We start from the raw sequence: 22,829 nt of genomic DNA, 5'->3' as shown, positions 1-22,829 counted from the left end.
GACGTTTCATTAAACAATCATAATGAATGTATCTATTATAATAAATGCATTTAATATATATATTTCTTTCTTCTTTTTTATCTTTTTATATTCTGAAGTGCTCAAAAATTAACTACATTTAAACATTTATTCATCTCCTAGATGTGAAGTGGTTTTCTGCACTTTCATCAGTAGGTGGCCAATAGAATGCAGTGCTCTGATTGGCCCAGCCAACATGGTCATATGACCGAAGGCAACAGGCTGAAAACACAAGGGAGGAAGAAGAGTCCACTTGTCAAGCTAGATACTGTTAGGAAGGACAAAAAACGGAAACGGTAGGATTTGCCTTGAAAAATAAAGGTACCACATCTAAGTATTAATATTTCAAGTACTGACATGTCACTTGGTTAAATATTCTATGAGACTTGAAGAACCAGGGAATGGCTCTAAATATGATGAGTAGTTTGGTACGTGTTTGTATGGTATCATGTTTTATTCTAGCCTTTTTCTATTTATCATGGCTTGTATGTTATTAGTGGTAGGAGCTTATATATATATATATATATATATATATATATATATATATATATATATATATATATATATATATATTTGTATATATATATATATATATATATATATATATATATATATATATATACAAATAACATTATTTTTACAATCAACACTTGAAATGATGAAGGCAAATGACAAGGACGTATAAAATGTAAACCATACTTTGGTGTTTCATTTTTACCTCTTAAGTGAAGATTTCATGAAACTTTTTTTTTTTTTTTTTTACAAAATGTACCAAAACACTGGCAATAAATTAATAATAAATATGAAAACAAATTTAAAACCATACCATCTAAACAAAAACATAAATCTGGTTTGAATTGATATCAAACACTAATGCTAAGTTTGTTTGTAACATAAAGTTATTATATATATAAAAAGTATTTATATCTAAGTTTGTTTATTCTGTTTGTCTTGTTAAAGATTTGTTTATTACTATTATAATATCATGTTTACATTATTATTATTATTATTTATCATTATTATTTATTTATTTATTTATTATATTATTATTATATCTATACTACTATACAAATATAAATATATTTATATATTATATATATATTATATATAAAGTATTATTTGTTTATTACTGTTATAATATCATGTTTATTTTTTTAATCTATTTGGTTTCTGGCTTTTTCATGTAAAGGACCTTTGAGTACCTTTATAGAAATGTATTATATATTATTATTATTAAATATTATTTATTATATTATATTATTATATATTATTATTATTATTATAAATTATTATTATTATTATATATAGATGGAAACATTAAGTTATTTGTATCATAAAGTATATATATATATATATATATATATATATATATTTATATATACTTTATATATATATATATATACTTTATATATATATACTTTATATATATATATATATATATATATATATAGGGCAAGAAGAACAAGATCATTTCTGTTTTCTGTATATTCCTGTTGAATTCTTTAATTTCCAGTTTGCCTTGTATTATTTCCAAGACTTTGTACTAGCTAAATCAGCAGCTTTTATACTGAAAGTCACAAGCAGAAGTTCCCCTTGTGATGTAGTCCTTTGATGTTTCTCAGTCACATGACTCCTCCTCAGTGAGGCTACATTGTATCTCTACACTGTTTCTCTACACTGTATCTCTACATTGTAACACACTGGTCATGGGAGGAGATGGGCAGTGCCTGTGGACCTCTAACCTGCTGTGAACTTGTGTTATGGGTCATTTTAACAGATGAACTGGATTAACTCTCTCTGAAAACACCCAGGAGGTTGTGAGGTCGCTTCTCATCATGACAGAGCGGACCCCTCTCCTCCACTACCGCCTCTCCACCAGCGTCAATGAGTCCGAGCTGCGGTGCCCTCCGGCCGGCCAGGCCCCGGTGCAGAGCCCGGGCAGCCCGAGGCAGAGGTCCACCCAGCAGCCCAAGAAGCTCTCCATCTTCTTCGGGGTGGTGATCCCCACCCTGCTGTCCATGTTCAGCGTGGTGGTGTTCCTCCGGATAGGTGAGTGTGGATGATGACAGAAGTCCCCTTAAAGCACTGCTCATGGGTTTATGGGGTCACCAAACTCCATTCACAATTCTGCTGTTTTAATGTCAGCACAATTCTGCAATTTTAATGTTACTTTGTTTGTTAATAAAGTTTTGTAGTTTATAACATAACTATGATTTTTTTTAAGAAGGAATTGTTGAATTCGGCATTTCAACTTTTTAAAGTGTTTCTGCAATTTTAATGTTACTTTGTTTGTTAATAAAGTTTTGTAGTTTATAACATAACTATGATTTTTTTAAGAAGGAATTGTTGAATTCGGCATAAAGATTTGCTTGTTTCAGTAACATCAACTTTTTTTTAAAGTACACCAAACTCCATTCACAATTCTGGGATTTTAATCTTACCTTGTTTGTTAATAAACACAAAACATTAACATTCAAAATTGTTGAATTTGGGCAATTTTAATGATTTGCTTGTTTGTCAATAAAAGTTTTGACAAACCATTCAAAACTACATTTTAATTACTGGTTTGTTTTTTAGTAGTTTTAAAAATTGTGGAATTCGGCATGCAAGCCATTCATAAAGTTTGGCTTGTTTCAGTAACATCAACATTTAAATAGTTCAAAAGATGTACACCAAACTCCATTCAAAATTCTGCAATTTTAATGTCAGCTGGTTTGTCAATAAAGTATTCTGGTTTCAAACACAACAATAACTTTTTTTAGTAGTAAATGTTGAATTCGGCATGCAAACTTTGCCTTGTTTCAGTAACATCAACGTTTTAAAGTGTTCAATAGAGGTACACCAAACCCCATTCACAATTCTGAGATTTGGATGTTTCCTTGTTTGTCAGTAAAGTTTTTTTGTATATAAAATGAATATCACCTTTTTAGGAAACTATCTTAAATTCTGTATGCAAGCCATTCATCAATTTTGGCTTGTTTTCATAGTTTATATTCTTCAATGTTTTCATTCTGAATTACCACGGACGGCACCATTGAACACTGTTGATTTTATTTAAATAAAGTTGAGCTTAATGACATTCAAAGCTGATAAAATGAATAAATTAAACCCACGTATCCCTTATAATTGCCCTCATTGATCCAGTGCTGTTCATGAATGGGATTTGGATTAAGAAGCAGATTAATTATGAAGTGGTTTTAAAGCTGTGAGGTGATGTTTGTCACCTCAGGTTTTTAAACGCACCTGCACTCAAAACCAGGGTCCTATTTTCTGTTTTACCAGTTTGACAGCAACCTTTTCGTGCATTGCTTGAGATAAAAATCGATCTATACTATGTCATTAAATCTAGCACTTATTTCAGTATCACCAGCATCTTTATCGGACTTATTACTAGTTCTTTTTGTATTAAATCCCTCCACATTTCACATAGTTTTGCATGTAACTGGAGTCAGCAGAAGATATTTTTCCCTCCTTATTTGCACTTTTGTATGTGTTAATGTTTGACCAGAGCGTCCTTTAGTTTGTGAAAGTTATGCATAACCTCCTTTCTCTTGCAAAAGATTGTTTGGGGGATGAGCTAATATCTAAGTTATACAGAATAAAGTAGTTGTAACATTTCTCAAAGTGTTGTGTAACATACTGGTTCGTACTGGTAAAACTGTTATTGATTCTGGGCCAATAGGCCAACTTCATTCAGAGGAAGGCTTTCTGCTTTGCGTCTTGAGTAATGATATGTAGGTTCAAGGTTAAAACCGCAGAGATAAATCCGTTTGTTCCACGTCAACAGCGTAAAGGTTCTGCATTCCCTTGAAAAGTGTCTGCGTGATGCTAGAATCATAATGCCATGTGATGCCCAGATTTACATTTCTGCTGTTAAAGCACAAAAAAACCCAACTGAGGCACTGATAAATGAGAAGCACCAAAATAAACCCAGCATTTAATATGTAACTCCATTTTCTCATCTCTCTGATCTGAATTCCAGTTATTAGGCTGTTGTGTGTTTCTCTCCTTGTCGTACAGCCAAGTTGTTTTCTCACCCTCCCCCCCCCCGTCTCGTGAGATGTCAGCTGCTGTGCAGTAGACACACATAGTGTATACACACTCACACACATGCACAGACTCACGTGCACACACATAGTAGCTGCCTGTGGACTTAGAGCTACTATTCTCTCAGTGTGACATGCCGCCACTCTGCACAGGAACCACCCGTGCTTTCATTGGGGATGTGAAACTTCTGTCAACGGACCAACTGTGAAAGCCTCGATGGAAACGATGGATAAATGAAGAAACCAATGTGTTGTTGGGTGACTTATCTAGCTTTTGGTTGCCAAAACCGAAACTGTGTGTTGCCATCTTTAGTCACATCTATATTTTGACTAATTACGATTCTGTGCAGTTATACGTCGGCTTCATACTGAAAATGTGACATTAAAACTGATAAAAGCTTTATAAGAGGGATGGAACTAAATGATTTGTTCTTTGTGTTTTTTCTGATACTTTAGAGGATTTGAATCTTCAGTGTCATCGGTAAACACGTCCATCCTTAATTCCTCATATACAAAACTGTCTGTATAAGCAAGTAAACACACGTGCAGCTTTATCTGCCGTCAGATTTGACCAATAACAGTAATATTTATGTATCAAAATGCGACAGAAATGACACATTTCATAATTTTTGGGAGCAGGTTTTGCTGTTTGCTGTCCTGTTTTTTATATGTTAGAAAGATCAAGAACTTATTAATTGATTAAATAAGGATTGCCCAAAGTTTGTGAGCTGAAGTGCAAGCGAGCATTTCACTTCTCGTGAAAACAGACGACTTGGGTTAAACTCCATAAAGGTTTTGTGCCGTTTGATGCAATTTGGAGAACAATGCGGATAAAACGTTTTTTTTTTCTTCAAAATACTCGCCAAGTTTCTGTAAAACAATGCTGGAGTGTCGCTCGCACTGGAGCTGTTCTGATTCGTTTACTTAAAATTAAGATTAAGTGAAGCAATCATCTTTTCTCTTTGTTGTTATTTGATCACCGCTAACAGTAAAGTAAAAATTGACTCCGGGCCAGTAGATTTCTGACCCATTTGGACATTCAGGAAGGGGAAAAACAAACATTATCACGGCTTAACTTATCCCAATAAATCAACTGATGTTATTTTGTTATCTAAAATAAAAACATCTTCTACATCAAACATTTAAAAAATAATGGCATTAGGGCAAAAACGATGTGACACCAACATCAGCGCTGCAGATGAAAGCATTATGGATAACGCTGTTGGTCACTGTCATTGACTTCATGAAGATATATCTAATCAATGAGCAGAGTAGTGTACAGTGGTGGCAATGTGGAACATGTGTGTCTAACATAGTGTGAATATCTTCTCTCACACTGATTTAGACTCACATGACTTTGCTTCTGAAGATGTGATGTTCCAGTTATGTTAATCAACCGCTGCCGGAATCTGAACTAGTTTTTGTGACATCACTTTTGTTTGGTTTTTTTGTGGGAAATGTCTGAGTAAGGTACTTTGGACGGAGCCATTTGTTTTTTTGCGCTTCTGGTTCCATTGTCTCTAAATCAATGTGTTCTTTGAATGTGTTTCTAGTTAGATGCCTGAAATAAGGTCTGTGGTTAAAAGAAGCCTGACAGATTTTAACGTTATGTTCTACCATATAAAATGTGTCTGTAAATACCCTTCTTTTTTAAATTTAGAAGCTTTTATGTGTCTTTAAAAGAGACTAACAAGTGTCTAAATGAGACTACAAAACGCCATCACCGTGACTAATCCGCCTTCACAGCCTCGTTGTGTTTATACCCGCGCTCGTGCTAACATTAGCTTTTTACTTCTGGTCGTATTCACGCTTCAAAAATCATGAACGTGGTGTTCTTCCTGAGCAAAATGTGTAAGTATCATAAACGATTGTCCACAAAAATTAGAACATCTGAGGTGTGAATGCGTAGAACTGCTAAAAATACAGCAGGACGTGTCTAGAAACAACGTATCGTCATAACACTGTCCGAATGATATCTTATGAAAAAGAAACTCCTCATTTCTCTTGTGTTTTCCTACAAAAATCCTGCAACACGTTTCAATAAATACAGTATTTTCAAAATAAACTTCCGTCTTTACAGGAAACAACTCGTGAAATACTTGGTCTCAAAAGTTATTGCCGTTTATTTTCACCAATAATTCAAAATCAAATAGATAAATCCTGTTTGCTTTTTGTAGACGGAACCAGTGCCATGCTGACTTCCTGGTTGTACCTACGTAAAGTGGGGAACTGACCCTCCCGAGACCAACGGTCTGCTTTCAACCAGCTGATCTGTGTATTTATTTTTTGTTGTTTTGTTTGTCTGACCAGGATTCATGGTGGGCCAGTCCGGACTGTACCAAGCCATTGCCATGCTCCTGGTGGCCTACTTCATCATCTGCATGACCGTGCTGTCGGTCTGCGCCATCTCCACCAACGGAGCCCTGGACGCCGGAGGGGCCTATTGTATCCTCACACACACACACACACACACACACACACACACACACACACACACACACACACACACACACACACACACACACACACACACACACACACACCATCACATGACGGGGTGTGTCTCTGTTTATGGTGGTGTGTTGTGGCATTGTATGTGGGCCTGGTCTGTTCATTATTTAGATAGAGGCCAGTATGTTTTACTGCCAGGAATCTGGTAAATGACCCCATTCAGTGCATCAATCATCATCATCATCATCACCATCACCATCATTCTCTTCAGTTAAAACTCAAGCATTACAGTAAAGAGCTCTGTCTCCTTGGCATTCAGCGGTTGCCGTAGTGACTTCCTGGAGACGAGTGAGTAAAAGTAATTTGTTAAACATGGACGGTCTGGAGTTAAACATTAACACACTGTTATAGTGCTTGGAAGGACTTTGTTTTGACTGTGTTTCAAACCTTCCAACCATGATCATACCCTTCACCCAGTTCTTTCTGGTTCTCCTTTTTGCTTTGTTCTTTATTTAACTGAGAGGAAGTCTGTCTTTAGGAGGAACACTCACAAAGGCGCACATAAACACCTGGAACGGCCCAGTACAACCACAGTCTGATCTGCTGGCAATGATTGGGGTAAATGGTTGCTCAAGGGCACCTTAGTGGTGGCAATGAGGGAGGAGCAAGCACTCCTTTTAACTATTTCCAACAAAAATGCATTCGGATGGTCAAGGGGGATTGAACCGACAACCTTCTGCTTGATAGTTCACTTCTCTAACCCTTTAGTTCAACACTGCCAATTCTAAATGTAACATCTACATTACTTACTCATCTTAATCTCAGATGAATAGTTTGACATTCTTAGAAATACGCTTAAAGGCACACCGTGTAGGATTCGGTGCCATCTAGTGGTGAGTTTGCAGATTGCAACCAACTGAATACCCCACGTCTTACTCCCTCATCTCCAACACTGCACTAAAGCTGTGTCGGGGTTTTGTATTTTGGACAGAGCCAGGCAAAGGAAACGACCATCGGCCCTCATTACGTTGCAGTAAAGCTCTTAAACACTCATTGGTTTCTTTGAGAATAGAAATAGAAACGTTCAACACATCAGTGCACTTGGCCTGAACTTCTCTCAGACATGATCAGCAGAGCGTTGGGTCCAGAGTTCGGCGGCAGCATCGGCATCATGTTCTTCCTGGCCAACGTGTGCGCCAGCGCTCTCTACGTGCTCGGTCTGGTCGAGGCCATCGTGGCCACCTTCGGAGTGCCAGAAGGTGAGTTTCCTTCTGACACGCTGTTAAATACTGACGGCTCGTCATTGGTGGTGGTATGTACATTTAACTTCCAACACGTAACCCTTAAATGAGTTCCCTATAACTTATGGCATTAGCTTTTTGTGTAACTTAATGTAGGTCATCTACTCTACATCAATGGCAGTGGGCAGTACACCCTGGACATGTGGTCTGTCAATCACACTCACATTCTCAATTTAAAGTCGCAAATTAAACGGACCTGTTTGTTATTGGACTGTGGGAGGAAACTGGGGAAAACCAAAAAAAATCAGTGGTTTCAAACCCAAAACCTTCTATCTGTCAGCTAAAGACTGCACCGCTCTGCTGCCCCATCATGGCTCTATTATCATCTTAATACCGTGTGGTGCTTTTGGAGGATGAGAGAGTTGGGTTAGGCAATTTTCTTGGTCAGGTAATGTTAGTCACTGTAATTACTATCATTTTTTTATTATCTTTAAGAAATAAACATTGTTTTTCTATAAATATAGCTCAATACATTTTCTATTTTCTGTAGTTAGTTTTTCCATCTGATAATGTGGAAATTTAACATTAACAAACCAAGAGGGTTTAGGTCATTGAGACATTGGCGTAGTCATGGAAAGTCATGGGAAAGTTTAATTTCACAGCAGAAGAAAGCTCTGTGTTATGAAACTGAATGTGTTAGAATAGAAAGAACATCTGAGCTGTGGGTGGATTGTTCTGCTAATAATATCCCCGGGTGCTTCTTAGCAGCCCACTGCTCCTCCGGGACGGGTTAAATGCAGAGAATTGTAATTTCCCCATTGTGGGACTAATAAAGGCTTAATTATTATTATTATAAAGCAGGAAGTGTGTAGAAACAAGGTATCCTCATACAACAGTTTGTATGGTATCTCATGAAAAGTAACTCTTTTCAAAATAAACTGCCGTCTTCAAAGGAAACAACTAAGTTATTAGGCTTAGAGAACAAAACTATTTGGTCAGGCCTAGGAAAAGATTGTAAAATACTTAGTTAGGTTTAGGAAAAGATTGTAAAATACTTAAAGTTAAAGATCGTGAAATACTTAGTTAGGTTTAGGAAAAGATCGTGAAATACTTAGTTAGGTTACGTAAAATATTTAGTTAGTTTAGGAAAAGATGGTAAAATACTTAGTTAGTTAGGTGAAATACTTAGTTAGGTTTAGTTAAAGATGGTGAAATACTTAGTTAGGTTTAGTTAAAGATGGTGAAATACTTAGTTAGGTTTAGGAAAAGATTTAAATAAGGTTTGGAAGATGGTAAAATACTGAGTTAGGTTTGAAAGTTACGTGACACATAAATAACTGGAATGGCGTTACTGAAGTTTGAAAGTTACGTGACACATAAATCAACATTGAGGAATGAACAGTGTTCTGTTGGCTGAAAGATCGTAGTTCCACTCAGGGCACAGACATTATTGTGAAAAGCCGTTTTTGCTTCCAAAGCTTTTTAAATGCCCCTCTTCATATGTGCTATATCGGTATACTATTATAAGCAGTAATACATCTTCCCCTTTATCTTTTCCCTCATGACCTCCTCCCCCTCCAGACGGGTCTGTGGTCACTTCTGCCTACCAGGTCCTGCCGTCGGGCTACTGGTGGTCTCTGCTCTACGCCACGGGCGTCGCCCTGCTGTGCCTGCTGGTGTGCCTGGTGGGGGCCCACATCTACGCCAAGGCCACCTTCGTCATCTTCCTGGTGGTCATGTTCGTCCTGGGCACCATCTTCATCAGCTTCTTCGCCGTACACCCGCGTACCATCGTGCTGCCCGGCTCTGCCGCGTTCAACCCGACGGCCAACGGGACGGGCCCCGCCTTCCCCACCACCGCCAACTTCACCGGCTTCAAGCTGGACACGCTGCTGGGGAACCTGAGGGGTAAGCTGCATGAGGCTGCTGGGCCTCTCTCGGCTGGATGTGCTCATACCAAGCATGCTTGGAGTGCCTCGCTTGATCTGTGGTGTGTTTTGACTTTTGTTCATTTTGCCATGTGACGATAGAAGAGGTGCAGAAAAAAGACTTTGCTTATGAATGAGGCAAAAATGTCTATATAAGACATGTAGACTTAGTGATACTAAGCAATGCATTGGGCAGTTTCACCACTACGTGATGTAAGGGCTAATTGCCTAAAAGGTGTCCATTATTAGGAATTAATGGACGACTGCATGGCCATTAATTCGTGTTAATGGAAATCTTGAGGGGCCTTACCACTCAATGTGTTGTTCTGCTTTTTACTGGGAAATTTACTGTTAATTATACAGATTTATTGTATTGGAAGAACCCTCAAAAGTTCTTTATATTACAGGCAGCTTTGGAAGATTGATCTGTAAATAGACGTTGTGCATGTTCTCTGGTTCTTAATTTCCATGGAAATCCATCCAATTACTCCGCTCCGTTTGCAGGGATTTGTATCCGAGCACATGATTACTGAGCTGTTTGGTGTAGCTCGGGCATGCACTCAGGCACACGTGAGAACTATTACACAGCCAAGCTTCGAATAAGCCCGAGATCTGACCACAGGAGTCCAGAGAACAGAAGGGGTAATGATGTGTTTACAGTTAAAACCCACTAATGATGGTTTCTGAATGGATCTAATTACGTACTGAGGAGCAGAAAGGTGCTTTACACTGTAAACTGTTCATATTAGCTGTTGGATTATTTCATTGACTTTCATTAATCAATATAGCTCAGTACTTTTATAGAGCTTTGTTTTTAGTGGAAGAGGAAAGTTCTGCAGGATCAGTAGAAGGTAAAGAGTTGGCCGGGGTATGGTGATCAAAAGTCTATTTGCTGGATAGGATATTTATTTCCAATTACACACATTAAGACCTCAAACAAGATGTTTTTTTTGCCTCCATGACAGCTGTGGCTGGTGGATTAATGTTTTTGGGTTGTCCGTCCGTCCAGTCCATTCTCTTGATTGCGATATGTCAGGAACATAGGTTGGGAATTTCCCCAAATTTGGTATTCTAGTCAAACTGGACTCAATTCTGAACTGATTAGAATTTGGTGGTCAAAGGTCAAGGTTACTGAGACCTACATCCATCTCATTCTCATGATCTCTTGGGGACGCATTGAGCAAATTTTCCACAAATTTCCCCCTTCCACTGATTACAATTTAGTGGTCAAATGTCACTGTGACATCACAAAAACATGTTTTATTTTAACTCAAGAATTCATGTGCTAATAATAACAATTTCTCAAATGTGTAATTGATAACGTGATGACATTTTGGACTGACATGACTAATGCGGATGCATTAAACCACGAGGTGGTAATTCGACTTCATGAATGGATCCAACATCCTGTGACTGAGTAGAGTGCTGCCTCTGTAAACCAAAGAAAACGATGTGCTGAGCGTTGTTTTTTTCTCAAACGCTGTAAAACACAATGAAGCTTTTGTTGGCGAGCCGGCTCAGAGGAGCGTCTGCCAACAAACCAAATTGAACTTTAAAACAAATAAAAACAAACACACACAACTACTCTGACTTATCCTCCGTTATCTCGTCCCACAGCTGACTACACGGTGGATTACACAACCAACACTATGATGACCTTTGCCACCGTCTTCGCCGTCATGTTTAACGGCTGCACCGGCATCATGGCCGGCTCCAATATGTCAGGTGGGTGAGGGCAGTGTGTGTGTGTGTGTGTGCTTGTGTGTGCGTGTGTGTGCGTGTGTGTGTGTGTGTGTGTGTGTGTGTGTGTGTGTGTGTGCGTGTGTGTGTGTGTGTGTGAGATCACACTGTAAACCTGTGATATCCACCAGGTGACCTGAAGAATCCAAGCTACTCCATCCCCCGCGGCACCATCACAGCCGTCATCTTCACCTTCATCATCTACAACCTGCTCAGCATACTGGTGGCCTGCTCCTGTGACCGGTCAGTAATACACACACACACACACACACACACACACACACACACACACACACACACACACACACACACACACACACACACACACACTCCTGTACATGCACACACTCAGGCGTTGTCATCTGAGTATTTTACACTCATATTCTCTGATGTAGTGGTTAAAAAAACTACTCAATCTTTTAGAAAAGCAATTTATTTATACTTTTTACTTTATGTTCCCATTTATTTTCAAGTGACTTGGTTTTATACTACTTCCTGTCACGCATCCAGTTCTATCTCTTACATCTACAAACAAACAAACTGCAGTGAAAGGGCCCATAATTGAACATTGGATCCAGACAAGGTAATTAAACCTTGGGGTTGATAAGAGCACCAGCGCTGTAGTAATGGATGTTTGCATGTTTGGTTTGCCGCGGCTGAAATCCAATACTTAGTGACTATCGGATAACGAGAACAGGGTTCATTTTCCGCTTCGCCAAACCGAACTGGAGCGTGAGAGGAGGCCGCTTTCCAAACCATCTATTCCCAAGTGAATGTTGTCCAACACCAGGTGTCAGTTAATCAATCCCAACAGCTGCAGCGAGCATGAATGGAGGTGGACAAAATAACGGAAACACACCGCAGAGACCAGTGTGCCTGCTTTCAAGCCCATTTTTCGACACTGTATCATCGGTGAATTAATCATTATTCGTAAAGTGTAGATGTTAAGTGTCCATCATTTAGACACAGACATGAAAACAACAAGCTGATATGCGTGGAATTATATTTTTGTTTCCATCAACAAGAAGAAACACAGAAAAATATCGTTAGCATGCTCATACTTAGCTTTCTTGGCGACCGATTAATACTACATTGAAACACGATTTCAGATTGAAGACAAATCAGCAATCACCTACTCCAACTCCTTTATTCGCTGGGATTGTTTTTGTGCAGTCTTTGTGTGAAAATACTTTCTACAGAATATCATTTCTGTGCTCTAAATGTCAGAATAAAGAAACTAATATAACTTCTGACTTGAAGAGTTAGTTTGAATAGTTTTCTCCCCAGTAGGAGGCTGGATTTTAATAATAAATAATAAACCTTGAATGACACCATTTTTGGTCGAGATATGTGATGAGACAGACAGCTAAATCAGTCTTCAGTGGATCAATTACAACATGCTAACACTGTAGCATCCAGTATATTTGGTTTAGCTGGAAGCTAGCTGTATAAAGTGTAAAAAGATTGACCAGATTTTTGTTACGGTCTGTTTGGAGGTTTTAAGATATTTATTTTCCGTTTTTACAACTTCAACAATTAAGCATAATATTAGCATCAAGTTTCAAGTGTTGTTTCCTGGTTTTGAGTTGTTGCTAGAGGCCTTCTGCCGCTCAAAACTGAAAACTGAATTCGTTTTAAAGGAATATTCCACTTGAATTCTATATTTTGCTACTTGTAGGCTTGAGAAGTAGCTGTGATAAGTTTGTTACAGAGGATGCTAGCTTTTCTCTGCTTGAATTTACAACAATTACAAAGTACTTCAATATTGACTCAACAAACGTGTCAAAAAACACCAAAATTGGCAATAGAAACCACACACGCGTAATCCACAAGCCTGTCTGAAACTCGATATAAAGCGACGTATTCCTTTAACCAAGCGTTAGCATGCAGCTAACAGTCCATCAGTGAAGCTGGGGTCACTTTGGTGTCCTCACTTCACTCCACTCTTGAGGTTCGAGCGGTCAAGTCTTTACCTTGATGTTGCTTCTTTCTATTTATTTGTCCTCTCTCTCTCTCTCTCTCTCTCTCTCTCTCTCCTCTCTCTCTCTCTCTATCCGTCTCTTTCTATCCGTCTTTCGCTGAGTGCCAGAGTTCAGTATTGATGCAGCTCTAAAGCCAGTGTTGCCAAGGTGCTAAACTGACATGACAGGGCAATAAAAGAGCATCAGAGATCAATACTGCCATCATTTACCCGCCACACCGTCCTCCAAGCGTCCGCCTATACCACACACACACACACACACACACACACACACACACACACACACACACACACACACACACACACACTCTGAACACACTGTCTCCACCTCTGCTGTGCTCTGTCTTTGTCCCCAGAGTCACAGATATCTGCGGTACTTTATGGTGGTGTGTGTTTACATTGTGCTTTTCATTGGTTGTAGGTATCTCAAGTAGTTTGCTGTGTAGATATCTGGTCGGATGTGGAGTTATTTGGTTATTAAAGAAGGCTAAAACCAAGTCAGCACTGACTCACATGACCCAACAAAGATGCCAAAAAGTCCCTCATGTGTGTGTGTGTGTGTGTGTGTGTGTGTGTGTGTGTGTGTGTGTGTGTGTGTGTGTGTGTGTGTGTGTGTGTGTGTGTGTGTGTGTGTGTGTGTGTGTGTGTGTGTGTGTGTGTGTGTGTGTGTGTGTGCGCAGGGGGCTTGTTCACACATGCTCAGCTCTAAATACATTTGCAGATGCAGTGGAATAAGGTCACATCAGGGACACATAAGGAAGACAAACCACACTGTGAACCCAGACTGTCACTAACTGCACTTGCTGGAGAGACTTTATCCAACTGTTTGAAATAAAGGTTTTCAAAGAGAAGCAGACAGAAGGGTCTACAATATGTGTTTAAAGGCGATTATCTAGGATGTCAGTTGATTCAGCAATGAAAACAGTTTTAAAAAATGAAGCTAGAAGCGAAAGGTCACAGTGTAAAAGTGAACCACCACAACACCTGGCGATCGAGACGGAAGCAGTGAATTTAGGAACGACACTGTTCCTGTAAAGCTGGGCAGGCCTTTGTAACCGTGAATAATCTTTCAAAAGCAACAGCAGCATGTGAAGACAATCAGTATACCTTCAGCAGCTAGCGTAGCATAGTAGTGCTAAAGCTAGTTAATGATGATTTGTGCTCGTATATTCTGCTAATCTTAGCTAAACAGGTTTTTACATAACGTTTTAGAAACCGATATCTCCTTCCAGTATCACTATTACACAACATTTAACCATGACTAGCTCCAAATCCACTTAAACCAGCCTGAAAATGAAGAAAAAACGGAAACCATTGATGAGAGTCTATGGAGCAGAGACGGAAAGTTGTCAGAGCCGACCGAAGCTACGCTGTGATTTGCCAGTCTGTGTTTAAGGGGGCGGGACTTGGCAAAGGGTCAATTGGATGAAAACATTATTTCGACACCACTGACAAACAGAATGTATTGGAAATTCCTCGGTGGAAATGTGTGTGTGTGTGTGTGTCTTGTTGCATGTTTGGACGTGTTGTTTGATTTGACCTCACAGGTCAAACCAAAAGGGAAGTGGAGTCTGATCATGTTTGGGTAGCATTGTGATTCCAGGTGTGGTCTTGCATGACCTTTAGTCTTCTGGTGCTGCAGATAGATCAATGGAGACTTTTTCTGTCCAGCAACTCTCTTTTTTTGCTGATATCAACATGTGACATCACGCATGAGAATTCTGGTCATAAGTGGTAATGACTTACCGTAGAGAGGAAATGTAAACGTTTCTTATTAATGAAAACTGTTTGATTATGAAACACAGACAGGCGTTTTATTGGTTTCACGCCATCACTCCCTGTCTTATCTCCAGTTAGCTCCGGGTCGTTCGGTTTATTGGGGCTGATATGAGCCGTTATCTTTCTGGAGAAAATGTATAATAACTTCTCGGAAGCACGAGTAGAACTGACTTGTTTTCTTATTGAACTGTTGTTTATGTTCATTCTCATAAAGGCCAGATGTCTGACTTTGTTCTGAAACAAGAACAACAGAAGCAGTTCTGTTTATTGGCATTATATTCCTCAACAGTTTGTTTCTCATCCCGATCTTAGAAGTTTACTCAGAATTTTCTGTTTCGTGGTGATTTCCCCACTGCATTGGAATGACTGGAATGTACTGCTTTCACTTCCTTTGATGAAACACAATGGTGTGATTGTGCACTGTGTGGATGAAGAAAAGAAAAAAAAGTCTCCAGACGGTATTTGACAGCTCACTCACAGGAATGCAGCAGCGTATTTCATCTTGGGAGAAAAAAAAAAAAATCCCAAAAACATTTTCATTTGCCGCTGTTTCTGCTACATTAAGGCGGCTCACTCAAAAAATATGACCAACAATACCTAAAGTGCATCATAAAATGTTATTGATTTTCTGTAAGGAAATGAAAGAAAGACTGATATTTATCATAGAGCTGGAGAGCAAATTGTTCCAGGAGCGAGGGAATCTCTGGTCATCCGTTATACGCGTAAGATCAAATACCTATTCAGAGAAAGCATTCTGTGAAAACAGCTTTGAATTATCTGCATATGAATGGAAGTATTATGCGTTGATTTTCCTATAAAAACACAAGTGATGGGAAAACAAAACCCATCTTACATTTATCAAACTCCAAATAACACACAAGCATGTGGCAGAAGGTTGTTTTTGGCATTAGATTATGCAGGCTAACCAAATTATCATAAATTAAAATATGGCTGCCTCTATTAAAGTCATGAAGTCATGTCAGGGAAGACCCAACGCCTCATACGAGTCTCCAGGGTAACTGTGAGGATGTCAGTGTCTGATTATTATGGGATGTCACTGTGGGACGTGGTAGATGGGCATAATGTGCGCAAAAATCTTTTCACAGAACGTTAACCTTCTGCATGAAGTTGATACTCAAATTCATATTTTAAAAACTTTGACAGAGCCAGTTTCCCCCTGCTTCCAGTTTTAATGCTAAGCTAAGCTAATTATACTTTATATGTAGCGCGCAGATTTGAGATTGGTATCGATCCTTTTATCAAACTCTCAGCAAGAAAGTGGATAAGTCAAATGATGATGTTAATCTTAATAATTATTCCCTCAGTAAACATTGTAAACATGAGTTTATGGTCTCAATCTCTAGTTTCAAGTCTTCTTCAATACAGCATGATGTTCATTTAGTAAATGATGCTCCATTTAGAGTCAAACAGACCATAAAGCAGGGGATGCTTTAGGGCGGGGCTACCTTGTCCGGTCTGGGAGTTGTCCATGTTTTCATTTTCCAACTTCAACTCTTTCAGTGAGTTTTCAGTCCATGAAAGTAACGTTTTTTGTGGACTAAAAATGTCTTATTCAGTGGTCGGTTGTGGTTTCTATTTGAAAACATGACATTACATATCGACCAGCATCCATTTCAGTCAGTCAGAGGGCATCCAAAGAGCACAAGATGGAAACGGCCATTAACTGCCAAATTAGAGACTTCAAACCCGTAGACCGCAAAACCACCGGGTGACGCCATTTGTTAAAACATTTACTTATTTTATACAGTCTATGGTACGTTTGTAAGTATATCTAAGTCTGTATTAACACATGATGAATGATTGACGGCTCAGAAACACATAGCTGTAATCATATTTAATTATATACGATTCACGCATGTATTAGAAAGTGTTCACTTTCATACACATGTACATCATTCACAGGTGGGTTTAATCTGTTTAAGACTCGAGGTCCACTTACTAGATTTCTCCCTGATCTCAAGGCCTTCATCGGGGGATAGAGTTCGCCCGGTTGTCATGAGAACGAAGAAGCATTGAATAAATATAATAAGCAAAATGGGCATAATAAAATGTAGGTCTGTTGTTATAGAAAATAATTTAATTTAAAAAATGACTTGCGGCTTGACGGGTGGAGATAAAATTAAATAAATAAACTTAAAATGACTCTGAAATATGAATATAGGTACAATATAGATATATTGTGGGAATGAATTGTTTCATAAACTGTTAATAAAAGGGTTAAATGAAAGCGTTACTGGAGGATGTTCCAGTTAAAGGTTGCAGGCTTGTGACAGAACGAGCTTATCATGTCAGTAATGCTTTCATGGTTAATCTTTCATTCCAACTGGGTCTTTCTATGCATTACAAATGCACATTTCAAACAAGTTTCCACTCATGGTCCTGTAATAAAAGCAACAGTGTGCGCTGTAGTAGCGTGAGTTTGTCCAGGTGGTGGCAGTCACACTCTCTTACCGAGCACCCGGGCTCCCTTTTTGTAAAAAGGGAAGATTTAGAGTGACAAACTAACCTTTACATAACGCTCCTCTAAATTGCTTCCCTCTGCAAATTGTAGTTCTGCATCATAGCTTTAAAAGGCAGAGCAGTTAAGATTGTCTGTAGACGTGAATGTCGGGGGGGTGAGAGAGTACTGCACCTCTTTATACCTGTGTCAGTGTGTGTGTGTGTGTGTGTGTGTGTGTGTGTGTGCTGGTGTCAGTGTGTGTGTGTTACTTATACTTTGACCCGTTAACTATAACATAGGCCTACTACAACAGCTCCTTCCATTACTCCTCCCCCATGCTCTCTTTATGTGGAGTCATGGAATTCCTGGAAAATCATGGGATTCTCTTAAAGGGACAGCTCACTCCAAGATCATGAATGCATATTTCTCCTCTGACCTGTAGTGCTATTTATCCTCTAGATTGTTTTGGCGTGAGTTGTGAATAATCTTGTGTAAGGATTGTCATGATTTCTGAAAAAGGGACATTGCTGTTGAATGTATTCTTTTTTTTTTTTTCTTTTTTTTTGCCGCTTTGAGCAGCACAAGCTGACTGACATATATTCCCATTACACCAGAGAGAAAGCAAGCAGTAATCTCTTTTACATCACTTCCTACAACCCTTTTTACAAACTGGCTTTTATGTGATGTTGTCTTTTTACTCCTTTTATTTTATTTTATTTTATTTATATTTATGTAAACATTTTATTTTATTTTTTTATATATTTACATGTATGTTTTTACTTTTTTATTTTTTTATTAATTCAAATTTTATTTTATTTTATTTTTATGTAAAAAAATATATATATTTATTTTATATACATATATGTTTTGTTTATTTTATTTATGTTTATTTATTTTCTTTTATTTTATTCAATTTTTATTTAATTTTATTTTTATGTAAACATATTTTTATATAATTTTATATACATATATGTTTTGTTTTGTTTTATTTATGTTTATTTATATAATTTAATTTAATTCAAATTTTATTTTATTTTATTTTATTCAGCCAGTGCCAAGCAGGAACATTTAGTTAAACCTTTTATCCAGTCCTTTACAATTGTATACATTTTTTAATAACACATTTAAAACAGCATTAAATACTTTTCAGAATCTTCCCAGCTAAGTAATGCAGGTTATTTATTTAACGTTGTTGAATTTTACACGGTGGGAATCCCGCGACTGTGAGACTGACTTTACAGATGAACTGAAACGCTCTCATTTGGATGTAAAAGCCGTAAACAACCTGTTTTCCAGGTCACTGTAAATAGAGCGGCCTTATATTGTTTGGTCTGTTTGGAGATTATCGCCGACGATATGCCGCCGTGGTAAGAGGGCTGCTGATGACGGCGATGGCGGCCGAGGGGACGTGAGACAGAAGGGGAATCTATTAACCTTATGTGAGCAGCTAGCCAGCTATGACAGATTGCCCTGTCGCTGCTTTATCAACCTCTTTTTGGTTGTGTGTGTGTGTGTGTGCGTGTGTGTGTGTGTGTGTGCGTGTGTGTGTGTGTGTGTGGATCAGGGATCTAAATCTATTATTACTTTACAACCAACTGCTTTAGGCGTGTGTGTGTGTGTGTGTGTGTGACATGTGTGTCCTCCACTGTACTGTGTGTCAGTGACCTGTAAGCTAATCCGCCCAGCTCTTGTATTAACGATAACTGACTTGATAATTATATTAATTTTTGAATCTGCTGGGACTTCTTTTTGTTGTGCTATCTCTGACGAGCAGACACACACACACACACACACACACACACACACACACACACACACACACACACACACACACACACACACACACACACACACACACGCTGAGTCTAATTCCTCTCGCTTTTCTAGAAAAGTTGCCTCTTTTTTCGTCACGGCACTTTTCTTTTTTTTCTCTCCATCCTCCAAAAAATAAAAAACCAAACCTTTCCTGTTATGTCTCTTGTCTTTTCACCTACATGTCTATTTCTATTCCTCTGTTTTCAGATTCTATTCCATTTTGTCCCCAAAGTGTGAGCAGACTCATGTTACCTCACACTATCATCCCTCTTCCTCCTCCTTTACCAGACTCTACACATCGTAGGGCAACAAGTCCAACATCCCTCCTCTCCTCATCCTCCTCCCTCCCCCCCTCCCTTTCTCTTGGCACTATCGGCCCACAGCAGCATTCTTGGCTTCCCTTCCTCCTCCTCCTCTCTCCCCCTCCTCTCCTTCTCTATCATTCATCCATCCATCCATCCACACAGCCGTGCTCCCTCCTTTTGTTACTCACCCCCCTATCTCTCCACTGCAGAGATTCCAGTTACTTTCTCCCCCCTCTCTCTCCCGCTGCTGCTGTCCCCATTTTGTTGTTTTTGAGGTAACAATGGTGGTAGTACAGGCCAAGTCCTCAACAACGTGTCCCGTCTGAATTAAAGAAGCTGCAGGGGTGGGGATTGGAGGGGGGGGGGGGGAGAAAAAGGGTGACAGGTGACAGGTTTAGATATTTTAGATATTAATTTAAAATGGGTTGGCAGGCACTTTGTGGTGTCCATGAAAGATATGAGGCAGTTTATTATAATTGATGAATACCTCACCTGTCGTTTATGGAAAGCACTAAACTTTTTTATCCGGTTCCAACAAGCGGTGATGAGGAGAGAGTGGAAGTCCAGACGTCACTGCTGTGCTAACCAGTCTTCTGTAACGCAGTGCAATCTCTCATTGAAGGGTGTCTTTCTGAATAACAATAAAAGGTCTTTCTGGGGTTTTACTGTCCAAACAAACTCTCAGATCAGTGAGAATCCCACCAGCTCTTCTAATTCAAACCCTTCATGACTTTGACATTGCTCATTTGGTTCAAATTTCATTCTTGACCTTGGAAACATCAGTTGAGAAAGGAATCCCACCCACAGACTGTATAGAAGAAGTGGGCGTAGTCGCGACGTCACTCATTGTTTTGGGGACCGACGTTATGAGTTCTGGTCCCATTTTGTTCGTCGCCATTGACTTTTTGAAACCTATGAACAGAAGATATCATATTTGGACTGAGGAGGAGTGACGTAGAGACGCCGTATACGTCTCTGATAGAGACCTGTCAATCAGTGTGTAGCCCCGCCCTAAAGCATCCCCTGCTTTATGGTCTGTTTGACTCTAAATGGAGCATCATTTACTAAATGAACATCATGCTGTATTGAAGAAGACTTGAAACTAGAGATTGAGACCATAAACTCATGTTTACAATGTTTACTGAGGGAATAAATCAAGAGAGAAGTAGAGTCATTTTCTCATAGACTTCTATACAACCAGAGGAGTCGCCCCCTGATGGACAGGAGAGAGAATGCAAGTTCAAGAGACTTCAGCTTTTGATCACATCGCATGATCTTCACGAGCAGATGGCGTTTGCCCAGTTAATGTTCAAATTTCCAGTACCTTAAGGTCTTCTGCTCCGCGTTGGCTTAAAAATATTCCATGAAAGATGAGCAATCTCCATCTGCTGATGAAGAACAAGTGTTATGAATGAGAAATCCCAGGTGTTTTTACTACAGCACTTACAGCATGAACTACAGCATCATGTGTTATAGACATCACTGTAAAGTGCAACACACACTGCCTGTGTTGTGGAGCTTCATATTACACAGTATGTGCCAATCTGGGGAGCAAATGTAATAAAATTGCTGCTTTTCTGGCAAGTTGACACCGTTGTCAAAGTGCAGCTGAGGCTGATGGGATCGTCATCAGTTTTGCAGGTATTTTGTTACAAACCGAATTGTACTGAGTACTTGGGTCCCCAACAATTCACCCATCAGACCCCGAAGTAGATCAAATATAAGGTTCTTGAGGTATGTTAAGGACACACAAATGCATAGATTCCTTGTTATGTAGTTATATTACAAAAGTCAGTGTGATTTGCAATGAGATGTACTTCTGGAAGAGGATACAAGTACTCCAGTTTACCTTTGACTCTCTTTTTGTTATTTTTTGGTTGTTTGTTCCTGAATATCAGAGAACACAGACGTTTGTCTCCTACCATCTCATATCAGCCAGCCCCTAGTTCCAAACCCAGTGGTCTAGATGATGGACGAACACAAACAAGTGGCTGTAGATTGACTGAACAGAGGGGCTGCAAATTGGAAACGGTGAAACAGAGAGCAGCCGTAAAAACAAGATGAGAGCATCGGGGGGGAAAATGCCATGAAAAATATTTTGTTGCCTGAACGGGTTGACGGTCGCGATGGGGAAAAGCCGAGATGTGCAGAGTACATGTGAAAGGTTGGGAGAGAAGAGGGAAGGGAGGATAGAAAAGAAGGGAGGGTGTGTGTGTGTGTGTGTGTGTGTGTGTGTGTGTGTGTGTGTGTGTGTGTGTGTGTGTGTGTGTGTGTGTGTGTGTGTGTGTGTGGCCTTGTTAGTTATTGATCCCATTTAATAATCCTTAACCACAGTCTACTCCCCTGAGAGCACTTAACTCTCCCCCTCCCTCCCTCCCTCCCTCTCGCTGGCTCTTACAAACCCCTCTCCGAATCCCTTTTACTCTCCGCTTGCCTCCCTTTTTCCTCGGCTGCTTCTTTAAAGCGTCTTTATGTCTTCCTCGCCCCCTCGTGCACCGTGGCAACACTCTAAAAGTACCTACAAGGTCAAGGTGGAGTGAGGCTAAAGACCAACACTAAATCCCAGCAGTAAAAAGGTGTAGTTCTCCGGCTCGTTTGTTGCTATGGAGTCGATTCAGTCGTCTCCGAGAGGCCCGAGCTCATTCTAAGCACAACGGGGCCACATACGGACTGTAAAGGCAACACGGGTCGTCAATGTGTTCAGGCTGTGGCTGTTCAGACCTCTGAAGTGTGCTCTGAGGGTTTTGCCGCTGGCTTTGCTCGCCCGAAAGAGTTCTCTTTTGTTTTCCCCCCCCGCTGGCATGGTGGAAAATTGGGTCATAGAATTGTCAAATCTTGGTTTGATTGTGTTGAAAACTCAACAGTTCTATGGGACTCCCTTGTTGGCCTTAAAAAAAGTCCTTGGAAGGGACATTTTGCCAATTTTACACATGGAATTTTTGATTTATTTGTCATATTAAGCACTAGCCAGTACTACAGAATGGTGGGTTTTAAGATGGGAGCGGAGATTTGTGGTGTTTCGGTCTTTAGTAAGGACTTGTTTATCTCACAGCTTACAAATCAC

At 39.4% G+C, this 22,829-nt stretch overlaps 1 protein-coding gene across 1 annotated transcript in view; it reads left to right on the top strand.

The window, feature by feature from the left end:
• Positions 1 to 1,690: 1,690 nt before the first annotated feature.
• The window catches only part of zgc:153039 (uncharacterized protein LOC767698 homolog), a 63,635-nt gene continuing 42,496 nt past the window's right edge, over positions 1,691 to 22,829 (top strand). The window contains exons 1-6 of the mRNA XM_054602132.1: positions 1,691 to 2,067; positions 6,375 to 6,509; positions 7,637 to 7,774; positions 9,338 to 9,664; positions 11,302 to 11,409; positions 11,556 to 11,667. Of these exons, the coding sequence (XP_054458107.1) occupies positions 1,854 to 2,067; positions 6,375 to 6,509; positions 7,637 to 7,774; positions 9,338 to 9,664; positions 11,302 to 11,409; positions 11,556 to 11,667 (1,034 nt within the window). The 5' untranslated portion in view covers positions 1,691 to 1,853. The remainder of the gene's footprint in view (positions 2,068 to 6,374; positions 6,510 to 7,636; positions 7,775 to 9,337; positions 9,665 to 11,301; positions 11,410 to 11,555; positions 11,668 to 22,829) is intronic.

Source organism: Anoplopoma fimbria, chromosome 1, assembly GCF_027596085.1.
Source record: "Anoplopoma fimbria isolate UVic2021 breed Golden Eagle Sablefish chromosome 1, Afim_UVic_2022, whole genome shotgun sequence".
NCBI classification, from domain to species: domain Eukaryota; kingdom Metazoa; phylum Chordata; class Actinopteri; order Perciformes; family Anoplopomatidae; genus Anoplopoma; species Anoplopoma fimbria.
Note: the sequence above shows the minus strand (reverse complement) of the source record. Positions and strands in the feature narration are given on the sequence as shown.